At 41.5% G+C, this 20,980-nt stretch overlaps 1 protein-coding gene across 1 annotated transcript in view; it reads left to right on the top strand.

Annotated features, from left to right (window-relative positions):
* Positions 1–20,980, top strand: part of SPAG1 (sperm associated antigen 1) — an 88,490-nt gene that overhangs the window by 28,688 nt on the left and 38,822 nt on the right. The window contains exons 5-9 of the mRNA XM_045287231.1: positions 6,593–6,657; positions 9,493–9,599; positions 11,016–11,121; positions 12,789–12,919; positions 16,348–16,454. Of these exons, the coding sequence (XP_045143166.1) occupies positions 6,593–6,657; positions 9,493–9,599; positions 11,016–11,121; positions 12,789–12,919; positions 16,348–16,454 (516 nt within the window). The remainder of the gene's footprint in view (positions 1–6,592; positions 6,658–9,492; positions 9,600–11,015; positions 11,122–12,788; positions 12,920–16,347; positions 16,455–20,980) is intronic.

Here is a 20,980-nt window from a genome sequence, read left to right as displayed (position 1 = left end):
AATGTTTTGAAAATGATGATGGCAACAAATGTACAAATATGCTTGATAAAATTGATGTATGTATGTATGTATGGATTGTTATAAGAGCTGTAAGAGCCCCCAGTAAAAGTGATTTTTAAAAAAAGAAAAGAAAGCACTGATTGGAGGCTTAATCGGTGCGGGGACTCTGCAAATGGGTTTTGGGTTATCACTGCCATTCATGCCCTTTTGCAAACCAGGGTGCTCATAATTTAAACTCTAATGCCATACCTCTTGCTCAAGGGGAAAATAATGCAAATTCAAACATATCCCATAGAGATCCTATGCCTTAAACTTATTAAGCCTTATACTGGACAAATCAAGGGAAAGACAGTCATGTGGATGAAGGAGACCGTAAGTAAGCGTGAGGACAGAATGGAGTCCAGTGAATGGTGACCAGGAGACTCATAGACCCCAAGGGAACAGAGAAACCATCACTAAGTCGTTATTGGCGGCAGATCAAGTCATCACTGCCTCAGGCTCGACTTCAGAAGGGGGAGGAACCATGATTGGGACAAATGCACAATTGCTGATTAAAAAGATTTGTAGGCTTGGTTCTGGGCCTTCAACCCCTGGCCCAGGCGGTCAGATATGACTCATGGCCACAGGTACTCTGACTCTCAGATGTCTTTTGGCTGTTGGTGGTAGGTACCATCAATTCAGCTTCCACCCATAGCCACCCTATGTACAACTGAAGGAAACTGCATGGTCCTGCGCCATCCTCACAATTGTTCTATCCCCGAGTCCACTGCTATAGCCACTGCGTCAATCTGTCTTGTCAAGGGCTTTCTTCTTTCTCAATAACCCTCCACTTTACCAAACATGATGTCTTTCTTTCTCCAGGGATTGGCCTTTCCTGACAATATGTCCAAGGTATGTAATACGAAGCCTTGCCATCCTTGCCTCAAAGGAGCACTCTGGCCTTATTTCTTCCAATTCAGATTGGTTTGTCCTTTCATCAGTCCATGGTACTTTTAATATTCTTCTCTAGCACCACAATTCAAATGTGTTTATTCTTCTATGGTCTTCCTTATTCATTGTACAACTTTCACATGATTATGAGGCAATGGAGAATATCATGGCTTGTGTCTGGTGCACCTTAGACCTCAAAATACATTCTTTCTCTTCAATACTCTAACGAGGTCTTGTGCAGCAAATTTACCCAATACAATATGTATGTTGATCTCTTGACTGCTGTTTCCATGAGCATTGATTGTGGATCCAAGCAAGACAAAATCCTTGACAACTTCAATTTTTCTCCATTTATCATGTTACCTATTGGTCCAGTTGTGAGGATTTGGTCTTCCTGACACTGAGTTGTCATCCATACTGAAGGCTACAATCCTTGATCTTCATCAGCAAGTACTTCTATTCCTCCTCACTTTCAGCGAGCAAGCTTGTGTCATCTGCATATTCCAGGTTAATAGCCTTCCTCCAATCCTGATGCTGTACTCTTCTTCATATAATCCAGCTTCTCTGATGATTTGCCCAGCATATAGATTGAACAATATGGTGAGGGCATAAAACTTTTCCCAATTTTAAGCCATACAGTATGTATTCCCTTGTTCTGTTTGCACAATGGCTTCTTGATCCAATAGCTTTTGGCAATGGCCTTTAAATCCTAAAGGACATGCCCAGCCCAGGCAAGTTCCCAGATTCTTAGGGTAATCCTAGAGGCAAGACTGACCTTCCTGGGCTGGCCTGGATTTGTACTCTACTTTCAAACACGTTCTGCCTGAGAGCCAAGTTGCCACTTTACTGGTGAATGGTCAGAAAGAATTCAGAGTCTGAGCTTCTGTCAAGACGAGAAATGGAGTTAGAGCTCCCACTATAACCTGCACCCTTGCACAAATCAAGTGCTTTACAATTTAAGTTCGAATACAGGTAGACTATGTTGTGTTATAGATTATAAAATAGTATGGAAATATATAGAAGTAGTTCCTGTCCTAATCTTCTGGAGAGCATGTCTTTTATAACATTATGTATGTCTAAACTACATATAATATAAATTTTGTATTGTGTATAATACAGCATAAATTATATATAAATTTTATTTTCTCTTCACTATTATAATCTTTTTTCCCCCCACTATTATAATCGTGTGGTGAGGGAGAGTGGGTAGGAAAGAGGGAACTGATTATAAGGAACTATATGTGACCTCCTCCCTGGGGGACGGACAACAGAAAAGTGGGCGAAGGGAGACGTCGGACAGAGCAAGATATGACAAAATACCAATTTATAAACTATCAAGGGCTCATGAGGGAGGGGGGAGCGGGGAGGGAGGGGAAAAATGAGGACCTAATGCCAGGGGTTTAAGTGGAGAGAAAATGTTTTGAGAATGATGAGAGCAATGAATGTGCAAATGCACTTTGCACAATTGATGTGTGTATGGATTGTGATTAGAGTTGTATGAGCCCCTAATAAGATGATTTTTTAAAAAAAGGTGACTCAAAACGTTTTATAAGAGACACATCTAAAATGAAGTTAAAAATAAAAGAATTAACAAATAAAAATATATATATAATCGTGTGGTGACTTTTCCCCTGGGAAAATTTATCTAGAGGTAGATGTAGACATACATATAGATATTGATACACACTCACTTTTATCACCTATACCTGGGGGTCCATGTCTTGGGTCTCCACATTTTTTTGTTTTTCAACCTTAAGAATAGTGACCTAGCATAAGCAAATGTGGTGAAGAAAGCTGATGGTGCTCAGCTATTAAAAAAATATAGTGTCTGGGGGTCTTAAAGGCTTGTAGTCAAACAAGCAGCCATTGAGCAAGGAAGCAACAAAGCCCACATGGAAGAAACACACCAGCCTGCCTGTGTGATCATGAGGTGTTGATGGTAATAGGTATGAGAAATTTGAAAAGCAATCAAAGGAATGTGAAGGAGTGTGGAGAAAATGGAGATCCAAAGCCCACCTGCAAGACAATTGGACAGGCCCTCACTGATGTGCCATGGGGTTAGGGGTGGGGCTAGGGATGAGGAAGTCAAGCTGTGGCATAGCACTGATGAAACTCATAACTGTCCTCTGATTTTTAAATATTTCCTCCCCTTACTATTAAGGCTTATGTTCACCTCATTAATACTGCTAGACCTACATACATTCAGGTGTACAAGTAAGATCATTAGATGCAGGAATGCCAGGATGGATGACCATACAGAAGCAGCAAGGGGAGCAATGATTCCCTGAGGATACGGGAAGACAGTGATAGGGAAGAGGGGTGAGAGGGAGCTGAAAGTAATGGTCACTGTAGAACTCCTCTCAAAGGGAGCGAATCACAGAATTAAAGGTGAAAAAAGAGAATAACAATAAAATATTACTAATAATATATAACAATGACAACAAGGGTTCCTGGGGGGAAAGGTGAGGGAGGGAGAAAAGAGGAACTGACAAGAGTTCAAGAAGAAAATGTTTTGAAACTGATTGTAGTGGCAGTTGTTTTTTTAATCATTTTATTAGGGGCTCATACAACTCTTATCACAATCCACACATACATCAATTGTGTAAAGCGCATTTGTACATTCATTGTGTAGTGGCAATTGTACAGTTATGGTAGAGCTATTTGAATTATGGAATGTTATGACATCTATAAGAGCTCCCAATAAAATTATGAATTAATTAGAAAATAAAAAGAGTAGTGTACCTTTTAGGGTTTCTGAGGCAGTAAATCTTTTTTTAAAAATTATTTTATTGGGGGCTCGTACAATTCTCATCACAATCCATAGATACATCCGTTGTGTCAGGCACATATGCACTCATTTGTTGCCCTCATCATTCTCAAAACATTTGCCTCCCACTCTAGCCCCTAATATCAGTTGCTCATTTCCCCCCTCCCTACCCACTAACCCCTCCCTCTTGAACCCCTCATAGTTCATAAATTATTATAGTTTTGTCATAAGTTAACCTGTCCGATGTTTCCCTCCGCCCTCTTCTCTGCTGTCCATCCCCCAGGGAGGAGGCAATACTTAGATTCTTGTAATTGGTTCCCCCTTTCTACCCCACATTCCCTTCACCCTCCAGGCATCTCCCCTCTTACCACTGGTCCTGAAGGAGTCATCTATACTGGATTCCCTGTGTTTCCAGTTGCCATCTGTACCAATGTACATCCTCTGGTCCAGCCAGATTTGTAAGGTAGAATTGAGGTCATGATAGTGGGGGAGAGGAAGCATTAAAGAACTAGAGGAAAGTTGTATGTTTCATCGTTGCTACCCTGCACCCTGATTGGCTCATCTCCTCCCCTCCTTTTTCTTTTATCCTTCGATTTATTGCATTTTTTTTTTAAAAAAAGCATTCTATTGGGGGCTCGTACAACTCTTACCACAATCCATACATACATCCATTGTGTCAAACACATTTGTACATTTGTTGCCATCGTCATTCTCAAAACATTTTATTTCTACTTGAGCCCTTGGTATCAGCTCATTTTTCCCCCTCCCTCCCCAGAAAGTTGTATATTTCATCGGTGCTATATACTGCACCATAACTGGCTTGTCTCCTCCCCGAGACCCTTCCGTAAGGGGATGTCCAGTTGCCTACAGATGGGCTTTGGGTCTCCACTCTGCACTCCTCATTCATAATGATATGATTTTTTGTTCTTTGATGCCCGATATCTGATCCTGTGGATATCTCATGATCACACAGGCTGGTGCACTTCTTAGCTAGATGGCGATTTGTTTATCTTCTAGCTCACTTCTTCTGAGCTAGATGGCCACTTGTTTATCTTCAAGCCTTTAAGACCACAGACACTATCTTTTGATAGCGGGGCACCATCAGCTTTCTTCACCACATTTGCTTATGCACCCACTTTGTCTTCAGTGATCCTGTCAGGAAGGTGAGCATCATGGAATGCCAGTTTAATAGAACAAAGAGTTCTTGCATTGAGGGGGTACTTGAGTGGAGGCCCGATGTCCATTTGCTACCTTAATACTAAACTTATAAATATATGCAAATTCCCCCATCATCATATATATATATTTACATATGCACATGCTTGTATTTAGACCTCTATAAATACCCTTTGCCTCCTAGTTCTTTCCTCTATTTCCTTTTACTTTCTGAGGCAGTAAATCTTTATGGGAGCAGACAGCCTCATCTTTCTTCTTTGGAACAACTGATGGGGTACAGCTGCTGACCCTGTGGTTATTAGTCCAATTCATAACCCGTTATGTCACCAAGACTCCTCAAATGATGTGTAAAACCAAAACCAAACTCCCTGCCATCAAGCCGATGCTGACTCATAGGGACCCTATAGGACATGGTGAAACTGCCCCTGGGTGTCCGAGACTGTAACTGTTAACAAGGTAGAAAGCCCTCTCTTTCTCCTTTAGAGTGGCTGGTGGTTTACAACTGCAGGTTCCAGCCCAACTCGTAACCACTACGCCACCAGGCCTCCCAAGGGCTCCCAAATGATATATGGCATTAAGCAAATCGGCTGCACAAGACCTCTTTACAGTGCTGAAGAGCAAGGATGCCCCTTTGAAGACAAAGGTACACCTAACCCAAGTCATGGTATTTTCAGTTATCTCAAATGCATGTGAAAGTTGGACAATAAATAAGGATGACCGAAGAATCATATTATTGTATCGTTGAAGAAACGGAAACTAGCATTGACTACCAGAAGTACAAACACATCCGTCTTGGAAGAAGTATAAAACCACGATGCTCCTTAGCAGTGAGGATGGTGAGACTTCATCTCACATGCTTTGGACATGTTTTCAAGAAAGATCAACCTCTGGAAAAGGATATCATTCTTAGTAAGTAGAAGGTCATCGAAAGAGAGGAAGACCGTCCAGGAAATGGATTGACACCATGGCTGCAGCATGGGGCTCCCACCCAACAACCGTGTGGCTGGTGCCGGCCCGGGTGTGGGACACAGGGCTGCTCTGAGGCTGAACCAACTTCACAGCATCTAACAGCAGGAAGGGCTGTGTGATACTCCATGTAGTTCATCGTCCTTAGTAGGGTAACTTATCGATTAGCAACCACAAATCTGATCATAGTGAGGACTGGTAATTGTTTTAAAAAATCTGTCCCTTTTTAATTTTGTTATTCTATGTTCTGCTGCATTTTCCTTTCTCAGAATATTTAGATAGATGTGTAAAATTAATGTTCCTTAATCTTTAGTACTTCTATAACATGACATTTGACTTCCTCTGGAGATTAATTATTGAGAGAATAATGTCTATGGTTGGCTGACCCAGCACACCTTCCCTTCGCACCCTTCTGCATCAGAGCTTGTTACTCATCATTAAAACAGGCATGGAAACCTATTTTGAATACTTAATAGCATTGAAAAGGAGTATTTGTGCCGCTGCCGGTTAGGCGTTGGGTTGCTAACCACAAGGTTGGCAGTTCAAACCCACCAGCTGCTCCACAGAATAAACATGTGTCAGTCTGCCCCCATAGAGATTTGTAGTCTTAGAAACCTATGTAGGGTGGCTATGAGCTGTTTTTATTATCTATTCAATATTTATATCTCAATCAAATGCTTTGTATTGCATTTACATTAACTTGCTAATCTCAGATAAAATGTATCTCACAATAAATTATTTGCTTTCTTTTAGGAAAAGTATTCTAAAAGTAAACCAGCTAAAAAGAAAATTCCAAGGGATTATGCAGAATGGGATAAGTAAAGACCTTTTCTACCATAAATTACTTTATTGACCTCTTAAATAAATATAACACTGAATATCTTAAGAATACTGTTATTTTAGTAGATTATTAAAAGTACCTAGGCTCAGCATGTTTTAATTTTTTCATTGTAGAAAATGCTATTGCATCCATTTGTTTATAAGACCTACCAAAAATCCATAATACAATTTTTATACCCATCCAAAATGTAAAACCAGACGATTTTTCACAATTGAAATAACAGATATCTGAACAGCATAGTTATAATTGATTTAAAAAATATATTTTTTGTTGTTTATTGTGGATTTATACAGCAAAATATATACCTGTAATTTCTCCATGTACAATTCAGTGACACGATTATGTTCTTCAAGTTTGATAACCACTCTTACCCTCTTTTCTGAATTGTTCTTTCCCCAGTAATGTAAATTTCATTGCCCCATAATGTTCCTTTCTAACTTTTCCAGTTGCTGTTGCCAATTTGATCCTGTATACATAGTTTTTAAGGAGTCCTACTGGTGTAGTAAGGAGCTTTGATGGCATAGTGGTTACACTTTGGGCTGCTAACCTCAAGGTCAGCTGTTGGAAACCACCAGCCAGCCAGGAAGAGAGAAGAGGCTTTCTACTCTTAAGATTTATAGTCTCTGAAACTCATAGGTGCCAGGAGAAGCCAGCCCCTAGCACACCATTACCGGTTCAGTAGGTGCAATTGTACAGCGATAATAAGTAAATATTATAGTAAAGTTATAGAGAGCATGAGATAGAAGAGAAATATAGAAATAATGCTCACCTCAGCCCCGCTTGGTGGTCCATGTGGAGGGAGAGAGAGAATCTTTAATGCTCCCAAAGCTTTTATATTCTCTGGGGACGTGCAAGCCTCCTGACAGGAGAAACCAGCTCCTAGCGCAATCATTACGGGTTCAGTAGGCGCAATTGTACAGCGATAATAAGTAATTACAGGAAAGTCATAGAGAGCATGAGAGTTAAAAGATAGAGTCAAGTAATGGAGTCGGACACATTTCATCGTAGTGTTGCTCACCTCAGCCCCGCTTGGTGGTCCACGTGGAGGGAGAGAGAGAAACTTTACTGCTTCCCCAGCTTTTATCCTCTCTGGGGACGTCCAAGCCTCCTAATTACAGGTGAAGACATATGTCACAGGAAGGGACTGTGTACAATAGGCGTACACATTGTAGGAAGGGGATCTATGATAGGCATAAACGTAACAGGAAGAGGATGAGCTAGGGGTGTGCCCATAGGAATGGGAAGGTCTAGGGTTATACATGTGACAAGATGGGTGGACCCTAGATTCATGATGGCAACCTAGCCTTGGTCGTCTTTGGGTGGGTTTGACCTCTCTGGTGTCTCCTACAAGGAAACAGACAACTACTATCCTTATCAGAAGGGAGTGGGTCCTACTTGTTGTGGGATAAACAGTGGTGTCTGCTTGGTGGCTGATTGCTCTTAGGGAGAATGACCCCTAATCTACTCCTGATGACCTCCAAGTATACAGTCATTCTCAAGCAACTAAGTCTGGCATATATTTGGGGGAGACAGCTTGAGAGAAATCCTTCTGTTTCCCACAGCCCCCTAATTACAGGTGAAGACATGTCACAGGAAAGGGTTGTGCTATAGGTATTACAGTAATGGGAGGGGGTGATCTAGGGGTATACACGCAATAGGAAGAGGAGGGATTGGGGGTATACATGCGGCAAGATGGGCAGATCCTAGATTTAGGTGGCAGCTTAACTTTGACCTGTTCTTTGGGTCTCCATTATCAGTAGGGTGTAAACCCCACCTACAGGAACCAAAGAGATGACTGCGGGCCTGTCCATTGTCTTTAACCTCAGGGAGCAGGCCCATCCCTGTGGTGGGGCGAGATAGCAGTCTGACCTCCCCCCCCACACAGGGACAGTTTTACCTGTCCTATAGGGTCGGTATGCATCGGCATCAATTCTATGGCAGTGTTTGAGTGATGCAGCAGTTGCCGGTTGGACTTCTAACTACAAGGTCAGCAGTTCCAAACCTCTAGCCACTTGCAGGGAGAAAGACGTGGCCCTCGCCTTCTGTAAAGATTTCCAGTCTCAGAAACCCACAGGTCAGGTCTTTTCTGTCCTAAAGGGTCACTATGGGTTACAGTAGACTTGATGGAAGTCCATTTGAGATCCTTCTTAAAACAATGCAATACTCAAGGCAGTCATTCTTTTCTAATCAAGCTACACTATCACTTGATTTAGGATCCCCGGTGGCATAGTGGTTACACTGTAACTGCTAACCACAAGGTCAGCAGTTTGAAACTGCTAACTGCCCTGAGGAAGAAAGGTGGGGGCTTTCTACTCCTGTAAAGAGTTACAATCTGGGGCACTCACAGGTTCACTTACTCTGTTGTGGAGGGTGGCTATGAGTTGACATTGATTTGAGGGCAGTGAGTTTGTTGGGTTTTTTGGTTTTGTTTATTATTATTATTATTACTTTTTAAAAAGGCCTCAAAGGATACTTTTCATGTAAAGCCTAACACCTTGGGGGCAATAATTGTGGTGGTTTATCCAACCTCAATGACTCAAGAGAAGCCTAGAGTCCTTGAGGATTTGAAATTCTTTTCCTCATCCCCCCACTCCCATTTGGTTAGAATTCTTCTATAGAATCTTTACAGACCTGATTAAATCTAAATCCTGACTAGATTGCATGTTCTCTGAGAGAAAATATGAGTGATTTATGAAACCAACCTACTAGGTACTTTGGGACATATGTCCATAGCAATATAAGAATATAAGCAATATGTTCTATTTCTTGCTTGTATTATACTTTTTCGGGTTTTATTGTTTGTTCATTTCAGATTTGACGTGGAAAAGGAATGTTCAAAAATTGATGAAGATTACAAAGAAGATGCTGTAATAAACAAGACACATTTATCCAAGATTGAGACAAGAATAGATACAGCAGGTAGTTCCAGGGGACAGAACAGGAACAACTTAGGAGTTTGAAAATGTTTGAATTAAAATAAAAGCTACTGACCTAGCAGACATCCTCAGTAACTGCTGCAGGGTGTTATTAAATGTTTGTAGATTTTCCCCTGAAGCTCACCACCAGTAACAAACTCAATTTGTCTCTTAAATTCTTAATTTTTTGAAGGCGATGGTTACAATACTTTCATTGAATTTAGTAAAACTCCAAAATACAAGAGGAAGTCAAAAAGTCTCACAACCAGGGCTCCAATCCGCACATACATGCAAGGATTTATTGTAAACAAAATGTGTCCCGACATGCCTTTGCAATCAGTGGCGAGCTGCAGACAAATTCTCACACTCATGCATCTTTCTGAGTGGTGGTGTTGTAGGCCATTGAGTTGAAGCACCCCTTTGTACAACAGAATCCCCCACTCCCACCCCACCACCCCGGTCCGGCGCCATCCTCACAATTGTTGTTATGTTTGAGCCCGTTGTGGCAGCCACTGCCCCTTCATCTTATCAAGCACAATGTCCTTCTCCAGGGTCTGCTCTCTCCTGACGACCTGTCCAAAGTACATGAGGCAAGTCTCACCTGCCTTGCCTCTAAGGAGCACTCTGGCTGCACTTCTTCCCAGACAGATTTATTTGTTCTGTTAATGGTCAACACCACAGGTCAAATGCAGGGATTCCTTGTCAGTCTTCCTTTGTTCTTTGTCCCACTTGCACATGCATAGGAGACTGCTGAACATAGCATGGCTTAGGTCAGGCGAAGTAGTTCTCAAAGCGATGCCCTTGCTTTTCAATTCTTTAAAGAGGTCTTGTGCAGCAGATTTATCTAATGCAATGTTAGGCTTATTCAGTGCCTTGGGGGGTAGGTGTGAAGCCCCATCAAAAGTGTCTTTGGAGAGGCTAAATTCAAGGCAGAGCATTCAGCTCACATGGGGAGGTGTAGCCGAGAGTCCTGCTGGCTGTGGCAGTTAGGGTTTGTGTCATCTAGGCTGGACCGTGATTCCAGTGGTTTGGCAGTTAAATACTGATGCTGCCCTGCTCCATCTTCCCGCCATGCCAGTTTTCACATAATACCCTGCCTTTGGTTCCCAGCTTTGTTAATAAGTGAGAAGCGAGTGTCATTTTAGAAGTAGAACAGAAGCAGTGACTATGTTATTAGGCCAGTTAACTGGGATGCCCCATGAAACCATGACCCTAATCCTCCCAATCAGGGAATCCAATCACAAGAGCTGTTTGGTGGCACATAGGCAGCCTCAGTTGCTATTCTTTGTTGTTATCAATGAATCTACCACACAAATGCTGTCAGTTCAACCTTTTACAAAATCAGCATTCTTGAACTTAAAATTAAAAACAATATATGCTGAAGCCGATTTTCACATGTAACAGACATATTTATTTCTAGGTCGAACCATCAGGGAAAAGGATTTGCTTGCTACTCGGGAAAAGGAAAAAGGAAATGAAGCTTTCAACTCAGGGGATTTTGAAGAAGCTGTGATGTATTATACTAGGTGAGCTGAGTGTTTGTTGCGCCTTAAACTTGTCATTTTAAAAATGATAATGCTTAAATTGAATTGCTCTAAGCCAGTGGTCTGCCCCATAATCGCTCAAGAAATTGCATTTGTGATTTGACATAAATTCATTTATGTTTGTCTTGTTTGCTCAGTACTTTTCTAAAGCTTCCAGCCTCCCACCCCACCCAACTTTAGACAGATGCCTCAACTTTCCTGCTTTTCAGGGGGAGTAGGGGCTATCAGAAAGGACCTTGCCAGAAAGTTCAAGTTGCCATCACGTTGATTCCAACTAATAAGGACTCTCTAGAGCAAAGTAGAAGTGCCCCATGGGTTTCCAAGCCTGTGATCTCAATGGGAGCGCACTGCTGCATCCTTCTCCTGGGGAACGTCTGGCAGGTTTAAACCAGACACTTTAGTTTGCAGTTGAGCGCTTAACTGTTATGGCACCAGACCTTCTTTTCATACAGCATGAAAGTTACGAAGTGAGCCTCTGGAATGAGATTGCCTGGATCCGTCCTACTCTCCATCTCCCTCCTGCCGCAGGCAGGGCCTTTGACATGTGGGTTTGGGTCTGGAATGCGCTTCTCACTATCAGTTAAATCTAACTTCTACTTCAGATGTCAGCCCTGGCCTCATTTCCTCAGGCATGTCTTTCCTGACCTGTCAGACTAGATTAAACCTCAACCTTGCCCATCCCCCAATTTAAGTAACATCTTACTTCCTCTTTGTAGCACATGCTAGACATATGACTTAAGACTGTGTGACTTGATGCCAAATGGACTTGAAGCTCTCTCTGTGTTTTATGCCCTGGTATCCCCAGGGTCTAGCAAAATACTTGGCTCCTAGTGGGTAGTTCATAAGTATTTGTTGTGTGTACTTTTGAAGCTCCTATAGTGGATGAAAAGTAGACTAATATGGTATACAAACCACGTCTATACAATCACTGATGTTACCTTAGCACTATACTCTGTAAAATCTTCCTTCAACCTTCAGAATGAAGGTTTGATTTTATTTTATTCTTCAATGTTGTTTGTGTCTGATGGCCATGCATTCAAGTACAACCTCCCCTCCTCAGCATGTTGATATCAGACCTAACCAGCTTTGATACTGCTCTTTGTCTTCTGGTAGCTCCCCACCAGGGGAGAATGTCTTAATAAGTGTCTTGTGTGTTGTTGGTGTTTGTTGTAAGGTGCCGTTGCATTCTGACTCATAGCGATCCTGTGTACAACAGAATGAAAAACTGCTTGGCCCTATATTGGCCTCAAACATAACCACAATTGTAGGGTTTTCCTCTTTTTTGCTCCTTCTCTACTTTACAAAGCATGATGTCCTTCTCCAGGGACTGTTGAGCCACTGCTGGGAGGATTGCAGCCTAGACATATGGGGCAGTTCTGCTCAGTCTCATGGGGTCGCTAGGAATCAGCATCACGGATGGATATTCAAATCCTCACGGTGTCTCTAAAGCGAGAATCAACTTGAAATCCTTTCACTGGCTATTTAAACATCTATGTAAATGTGTCTTTTTCTGTGTGTTTGTAGAATCATATTTTATTACTTTTCCTGATACAGGCTATAATTGTTTAATTGACAACTCTAGCTGAGTTTTCTTATATGCTTATGTTTACCTTCAGTTTCCTTGGTACCAGTAAATGTTCCTTTTATAGGAGTATTTCAGTGCTTCCTACTGTAGCTGCATATAACAACCGAGCCCAAGCAGAAATCAAATTACAGAATTGGACTAGTGCTTTTCAGGATTGTGAGCAGGTCTTGAAGTTAGAACCTGGAAACTTAAAGGGTAAGAAAATATTCATAGAGTATTTTTTAAATGTAGAGGATCCCTTAAGGACCATTTTTAGGCATCAACTCAAAAACTCATTACCAGCGAGTCAGGTCTGACGCCTGGCGACTCTACATGGCAGAGTTTCCAAGACTGTAGCTCTTCAGGGGAGTGGAAAGCCTCCTCTTTCTCCTACTTTTTAGACTTTACATCTATACTAAAAGCTCTTAAGATAAACTCAAATTTGATCTTGGGAGTCCACCTGCATAAAATTGCTTTCAACTTTAAGTTCTATTTGGGATGTAAGCCTCTGATTATTTGTATTGATGTAACTAATAGTCCCAGAAGACTGAATAAAATACATATTTTAAGGACTAACTTAAACTTGATTTCAAAGTCTTGTCATTTAATTAAAAGAGACACACGCACTACTTTAACAGATATTTTTCTGATACTGTATATATTATCTCTGATATAATAAAATAAAAGATCCATATCAGGGCTCTAGGACCTCCTACCATCTTCTTTGTGGGCATTTCCACCTAGCAGCCCATACATCCACTCATTCACCCACTGCTTTTGAGTTGATTCTGACTCATGGTGGAGTAGCGGGCTGCACAGTGGGCTGCTCACCGTAAAGTCAGCAGATTGAACTCATCAGCCGCTCCTTGGGAGAAAGATGAGGCTTTCTGTTCCCATAAAAGATGTACCGTCTCGGGAACCCACAGGGGCAATTTGACTCTGTAGATGCTTTTGACTCATACATTTTAAATTAAAATGTGTTCAAAGCTGACTATATTGTTCCACCAAAACCCATACACCGCCTCAGGGCCTGCTCTACTTCAAGTGGCCCAAGCCTGAAGTTTGCAAGTCAGACTCTGTTCTCTACCTTTTTGGTCTTATCACAAGAGGGGATAACACAAATATAATAGACACGATATACTTCTTTAAACATCTGTGCACCTCAAATAAATATTTTTTTTCTCTGTATGGACGGTACCCCTTTGTGCTTGCAAGCAGGAGGAGGCAAGAGCCTTAGCGGCTCAGAGGAGAACCTGGGGCCTCCGCCCTGATCAGCATGCTCATGACTGCCCTCCTTTCCCCGCCGAAGTCCTCTTGTGCACGTAGCTGTGCTGGCTGGTTTCTGTCTCAGTGCACGAGTGGACTCCTAGATTTTTTCAGGAGCCTTGGGAGGCTTTTGTGTTCTCCCAATGGGCCCACACCATCTCAGTGCCAGACCCTCTGCCAAGAGTTTGTTTTTGATTTTTAACAGTTCTTTATTACAAATTGGGTGGGGTTTTATGTTTCAGATAATGAACTTCTGTATTCAGGAACTGCCAGGCAATTTACACGTGTATTCACTCCATTGATTTTCACAACCGCCCCATAGTGGTATGGATACTTTCATTAGCACACTCGCTTCACAAAGGAAGTAACTGAAGTGCAGAGAGAGTAAGTGACTCACTCACAGTCACAGAGCCAGCAGATGCAGAGCCACGACTCAAAACTGGATGACACACTCCCGAGCCCCCAGCCTGCCACTGTGCCACTTGTTCCTCTGCCACTAGCATGACCTTGTGTTTCGATTCCTCCTTGCTAGAGTACTTTCCTAAGCACCAGTCTTCACTACTGCAGAACAAATCTGGAAAGGGCGAGCGAGTAATGAGTATGGCCATAAACCGTCAAAAAATCCCATGCTGGCTTAAATGAATAGATACATAGCTCCCTTTCAAAACTTTATTTTTAACTAAAAAAAAAAAAAAGTATGTTTTAAGCACAAGGTGGTGGGTTGGGTTCAATCCTGGAACAGGAAAGGCCGTTCCTAGAAGACTGGTGACATCTTAATAGATATAGTTCATAGTATTACATTACATTCATGCTAAACTCTGCCGGTGGTTATAATGTTTGCATTAGGGGAAGTGGCATGTGGGAAGTCTCTGTACTGTGTATGGCACTCTCCTGTAAATATAAAATTAATCCAAAATAAAGGTTTTAAAAGATAATTTTTATATCAATTTCTTCATAAAACCCTCTCTCTGAAATTGGAACAGTAATAACTGCGTAAAGCACAGGGCTACAGTTTTGATTCAATTTATATGACAAGGTGACTTCGGCTCGTTCCAAATGAAACTAAAATTGGTCATCTTTGTAATAAAGTTTTTTAAATGACAGACTAAACTATTTCAGATGTAAGTTCTCACTTTTCAGAATGGCCAAGCCTGATTCTGTTTAAAATAATGACCTACTATGTGCAGTGCTTATTACGTGATAAAGGACATGGATGGAACTAGAAAGGCATTCCTTTTTTGGTATTAGGTAATTGTAAAATTATACATGGAAACCCAGCCCCCAAACTAATGGAAACCATACTAAAACACAGACTTTCTGAACCTAGCTGACTTCGCCATTGGGGTGCTTGAGCAGTTACTTGTGCAAAGAACCTCCTCTTCCTTCTAGAGATTGCTGCATAGGTTTTGCTAATGTGCCTGTATTCTGAGGTCGATGTTCTAAAAAACAAAAGTGAATACTAAACACCCAAACTACTCACTGCCATCGAGTCTCTGCTAACTCATGGTGACCTTATAGGACAACATGTCATTGTACCTTTGGTTTCTGGGGCTGTAATCTTTACCGGTGTAGAAAGCTTAATTTTTCTCCCAAAGAGGGGCTAGTGATTTCGAATTGCAGTTAGCAGCCCGTGTGTAACTCATTACACCGGGGCTCCTTGAGATAGGTGCCAGTCAGAAATAAACTAAGTAAATAATTTTCTAAGTTTTCATAAAGTGGTGAAACAATAAAATCATACAAGTGATGACTATAAGAAGGAAACCACTATTATTTAATGAAAACCAAGCCAAAAAACCAAACTTGCTGCTATGGAGTTATATGACAGGGTAGAACTGTCCCTGTGAGTTTCAGAGAATGTAACGCCTTTACATGAGTAGAAAGCCCTTGTCTTTTGTCTACAAAGCTGCTGGTAGTTTCAAACTGCTGACCTGCTTGCAGATAGCAGGCCAGTGTGTAACCACTGTACCACCAGGGCTCCCCCAGTTTAGTGAAAAACTTCCCAGTATTGCAGCTGGAGGATTACACGTGGGTGGTAGGAACCAGGCAGTTGCTGGGGCTGTCAGAGGGGGTGCTGTTGGGGGAGTGGTTGCCCAGTGCAGTCTCTCTTCTCAACTTCAGAATCACTTCCTATATGTATGATGTGAAAACAGGTGTATCTGAGCCTTTGGCAACAACAGCATTACGGTTTCTGTGCTACTTATATTCTTTCAATTGCAAAATAAGTTGTAGCTTTAATGCCACATCTTACAAAATGTAGCTCGTATTTTGCTTAATTTTCAGCTCTTCTATGCTGTGCTATATTCTTTCAATTGCAAAATAAGTTGTAACTGTAATGCCACATCTTACAAAATGTAGCTCTTATTTTGCTTAATTTTCAGCTCTTCTGCGCCGTGCCACTACATATAAACATCAGAACAAGCTCCAGGAAGCTGTAGAAGATTTGAGTAAAGTACTGGATATTGAACCTGATAATGATTTGGCTAAGGTGAGGACAGAGAGAGATTTCTTACCTAGTTCTCTTGTTTATATTTCTGTGTTTATGTTGAAATGATACACAAATCATTGATTTCAATTTTGCTGAATAATTCATATTGAAGATTAGGTCACAGCTTTTAAAAATGGTAAAAAGGGGCTTTAAAGTGTTCATTTATAGAAAAACAGAACTAAAAGATAATGGAATTTTCCCATGAACTTTTTGAAGCCGCTGGTATAAGGACAAACACTCCAAAATGTTAATATGGCGTAATGTTTACACATAGGGCTGTTAACCACAAGGTCACCAGTTCGAAACCACCAGCCACTCCTCTAGAGCAGGGGTGTCAAACTGGCGGCCCGTGCGCAGTGTGCGGCCCCGAGGTAATTTTTTGTAGCCCATGATATTCTGAAATAAAATTAAAATAGAAAAAATTGTTATGAAGAAAATAGTGCTTGGGGGAGATTGAGGCAATACCGTACACACAATTCCCTCGTTAACCCTTTAACTACTGACGATGAGCATACACGTGGCCCAGTGCCTTTCCCGGGGGGCCTGTGGATGTGTATAAACACGCTGACTCAGTTCCGGCGACATTTGGAAGCGATGTGTCTGCCACTCTCAGTGTCACGTAATGTAAACAGATCCCAATAGCAAAAAGGCTAAAAAGAGCACTCTGGGTTGCACTGTTATGAATCATACCTAGCGGCAGCGCTAGTTCACATTTTTAGAGAGAAGCCATTATGATTGTGCATCACGTTTGTCAGCTGTCCAACATTTTGTTTTCTATTAGTTACTTTGTTATATTTTCTGGTTTCAACATAAGCGGTAAGTGAAAACTAGTAGGAGGAAAGTACTGGCAAGTTTCGGGTAAAAAAGAATAATTTTAGTTTTATAAATACATTAAATAAAATAAATGTTTAAATAAAAGCAATTATATAGTGTTTTAATTATCTTACCCATATTCCTGAATCCTCACTTCAAAATATAAATTTAACAAAATTTTTTAATGTGATGTGGTCATCTTGCCTATTGCACCAAGTGGCCTGCGTTTTAATTGAGTTTGACACCCCTGCGCTAGAGAGTGACGAGGCTTTCTACTCCTGTAAAGAGTGACAATCTCCGTGACCCCACGGGGACAGTTGTACCCTGTCCTTATAGGGACACTGTGAGTTGGAATCAACTCAGTGAGTTTGATTTGAGTTTTGAGTTTTTTTCTTTTGAAACAGTTTTATTGGTAATTCATCCACATATCATATAATTCAATAGTTAAATCAAATCAAGAAGTGTTGTACAGTCAGCACCACAATCAGTTTTCATATGGTTTGAGATTTGATTGAAGTGGAAGAAAACAGGTTCTTTAAAAAATTGCTCCAAACAATAAACCTATCTCTGAAGGACAATTATTTTTCAATCGTAGGTAATACTATTCTCTGAGTTAATATTGATTTAACATGCAGAGTGGTACAGAAGCTAGGATTAGCGTGTGCTCTTTGACCTACATGGTAAGCTTGGCAGTGTTGACAGAGGCGCAGACTGATTCAGATAGGTACTTAAAGGGTTATATATTAAGGCATAAATTGGAAAGAAAGTGCCCAGAACTGTGAAGGGTCCATGAGTTTATCCTGCCAGCAAATTAGCTCTCTAGTTTAGTAGATCCGAGGCTCCCAGGTTAGAGGGAAAAGACCTTAGGTAAGCAGATAAGCTTCATGTTTGCATAAGTTTTCCTGGCCACCTAGTCCCATGAAGAAGACAGAGAGTAGCATCTTCAGTGGGTTTTTTAAAAAAAAAAGTCATTTTACTGGGGGCTCGTACAACTCTTCTGACAACCCATACAATGTCAAGCACATTTGTACATTTGTTGCCATTATCATTCTCAAAACATATGCTTTCTACTTGAGTCCTTGGTATCAGCTCCTCATTTTTTCCCCTCACTCTCCGCCTCCCCCTCCCTCATAAACCCTTGATAATTTTTAAATTATTAGTATTTTGTCATATCTTACACTGTCTGACGTCTTCCTTCACCCACTTTTCTGTTGTCCATCCCCCAGGGAGGAGGTTATATGTTCAGTGGGTTTGTGATATAGACGAGGAATCCCCTTTTTAGGGAAATTCCCTGTTTTATAATGGGCTACAAGCTGTCCAACCTGTGCTCTGGAGGAAGACATCATCTTTATTGTACAGGCGCACAATGGAGATATGACAGGTCGGTTCTAGACAACTGCACCAAAGCAAATATTGTAATACAGCGAGTCTCGTGAATTTTTTGCCTTCTCAGTACATACAAAATTCTGTATGTAGTCTGTAGTCTGTTAAGTGTATAATAGTATCTTTTTTTGAAATTTTTGAAATTGCAAATTTTTGAAATAGTGTGAGTACAAGGCCAGTGAATTATTTAATGTGATACATCTAGCCAAATCTCTTTAACTCCCACCAAATTACCTTTCCCTGTATGAGTCTGGTAAGAGATAGAGGAAGATGCTGAGAGGATTTACCAGTGACTAGTTGCAACAGGATTCCCTGGATTAGCATCCTGCTGTATATAAAATGAGTCCTATGAGAAGCAAGAACCAGGAGCGAAGCGCATTCTCTGGACCCGAGATCCCTGAGCAGAGAACCGCCTGGATCCAGATGACATTCACACCACCAGAGAAGCAGCAGCAGAACCAGGAGCCAGAGCATGGAACAGGGTGATGGGCTTCCCAGCCCACAGAGCAAGTTAAAATGAGTGCTCTGGGCAGCAGACTGGTTTTCAGACTGTGATACCTCTCGGCTCTTAACTGCAGAAGTTGGACTTGCCAACCCACGGAAGTGGAGCTGAATTATCTCTGAGCTGAGGCTTTACTGGAATAGGGTGCCTCTGGACACTTAATTCAGGGAGCTGGGTTTGCTGACCCACGGAGCTCGAGCTGAATGTCTTCGGGTCAAGGCTTACCGCAGATTGGTGTGCCCCTTTGGGCATTCGTTAGCCAACATTTGTAACATGTCCTGGTAAACAACCTCCATGAGCACTTCTTACTTGCAGTCCAACTTGTTAACTTCCTTAATAAACCTTTTCAGTCATGAATTTTGTCTGAGTCCCCGTCTTGCCATCACAGTGGATTTTAGAGTTTAGAGAGATCAAGTAGAGAAGTAAAATGGAGGATATTAATGAAGACACGACAGTGAGAATTGCAAGATGTGACACAGAGATAGGAAGCGAGCACAAGTTATTGGAAATAAGGGTGCACAAAACTTCAATTTGTTCAAAAACAACTACAACCGAAACAATGCCGTTTCTTCTCAAAGTGCAATAAAATGAGGTATGCCTGCCCTGGAGAACAAAGCAACCTGCCTTCTCCTCTGAAGTGCCATACCCAAGGTGAATGGGGGTTTAGAGGGCATGGAATGGAGACCCAATGCCCACCTGTAGACAATTGGACCCCTCTGTAAGGGGTCACAAGGAAGAGATGAGCCAGTTAGAGTGCAGTATAGCACCGATAAAATACACAACTTTCCTTTAGCTCTTTGGTGTTTCCTTCACCCCACTATCATGACCTCAATTCTACCTTAAAAATTGGATCAGACCACAGCATGCACTTTGCTACAGATGAGAGCCCACAACACAGGGAATCCAGGATAGATAAATCCCTCAGGGCCAACAAAGAGAGTAGAGATACCAGCAGGATTAGGGGAGAGTAGGGGGAGAAAGGGGGAATCAATCACAAGAATCAACCTAGAACCCCTCCCAGGGGGACGGATAATGGAAAAGTGGGTGAGGGGTGATGGAGGACAATGTAAGATTTGGGAAAAAATAATCTATAACTTATCAAGGGTTCCTGAGGGAGAGTGGGCGGGGGAGGAAGGGGGAAGAAATGGGGAGCTGATATCAGGGCTCCAGTGGGAAGAGAAGGCTTTGAAAATGGTGATGGCAGCATATGTGCAAATGTGCTTGACACATTGGAGGAATGTATGAATTATGATGAGATGTAAGAGCCCCCAGTAAAAGTATTTTTTTTAAAAAAAGAGTTGTTTTCTCATTTCAAAAAAGGTTAAATGTTAGCCCCTAATAAAATGTTAAAAAAAAAAAAGGTTAAATGTTGATGACAAACCCCGTTCTGGACATCCATCAACTTCCCAAACAATGAAAATGTTGACTTGTAGTGCATTTGGAGTTCATTCCACTAGGTCAGACTTAATGAAGCTTTCTATTTAGAGGTTCTGAAAAGATTGCTTATCAGTGTGTGACAAAAAAGGCCTGATTTGTGGCAGATGGCACTGGTTTTACCACCACAACAATGCACCTGCTCACACAGCCATCTCAGTGCGCCAGTTTTTGGCAAAAAACAGCATGCCTTTCTTGCTCCATGCACCTGACTCATCTGACCTTGCTCAGTGCTACTTTTTTTTATTTCCATGAGTGAGGGGGGACACAAAAGGACAGCAATTTGACCACATAGAAGAGGTGAAGAAAAAAATGAGGGAGGTGCTGTCAGCCATCCAAACAGATGAGTTTGAAAAATGTTTCCAAGAATGGAATCACAGATTTGACAAATATA

This window comes from Echinops telfairi, unplaced genomic scaffold, assembly GCF_000313985.2.
Source record: "Echinops telfairi isolate 266 unplaced genomic scaffold, ASM31398v2 ScPeMD7_1;HRSCAF=3_0, whole genome shotgun sequence".
In the NCBI taxonomy this organism is placed as follows: domain Eukaryota; kingdom Metazoa; phylum Chordata; class Mammalia; order Afrosoricida; family Tenrecidae; genus Echinops; species Echinops telfairi.
Note: the sequence above shows the minus strand (reverse complement) of the source record. Positions and strands in the feature narration are given on the sequence as shown.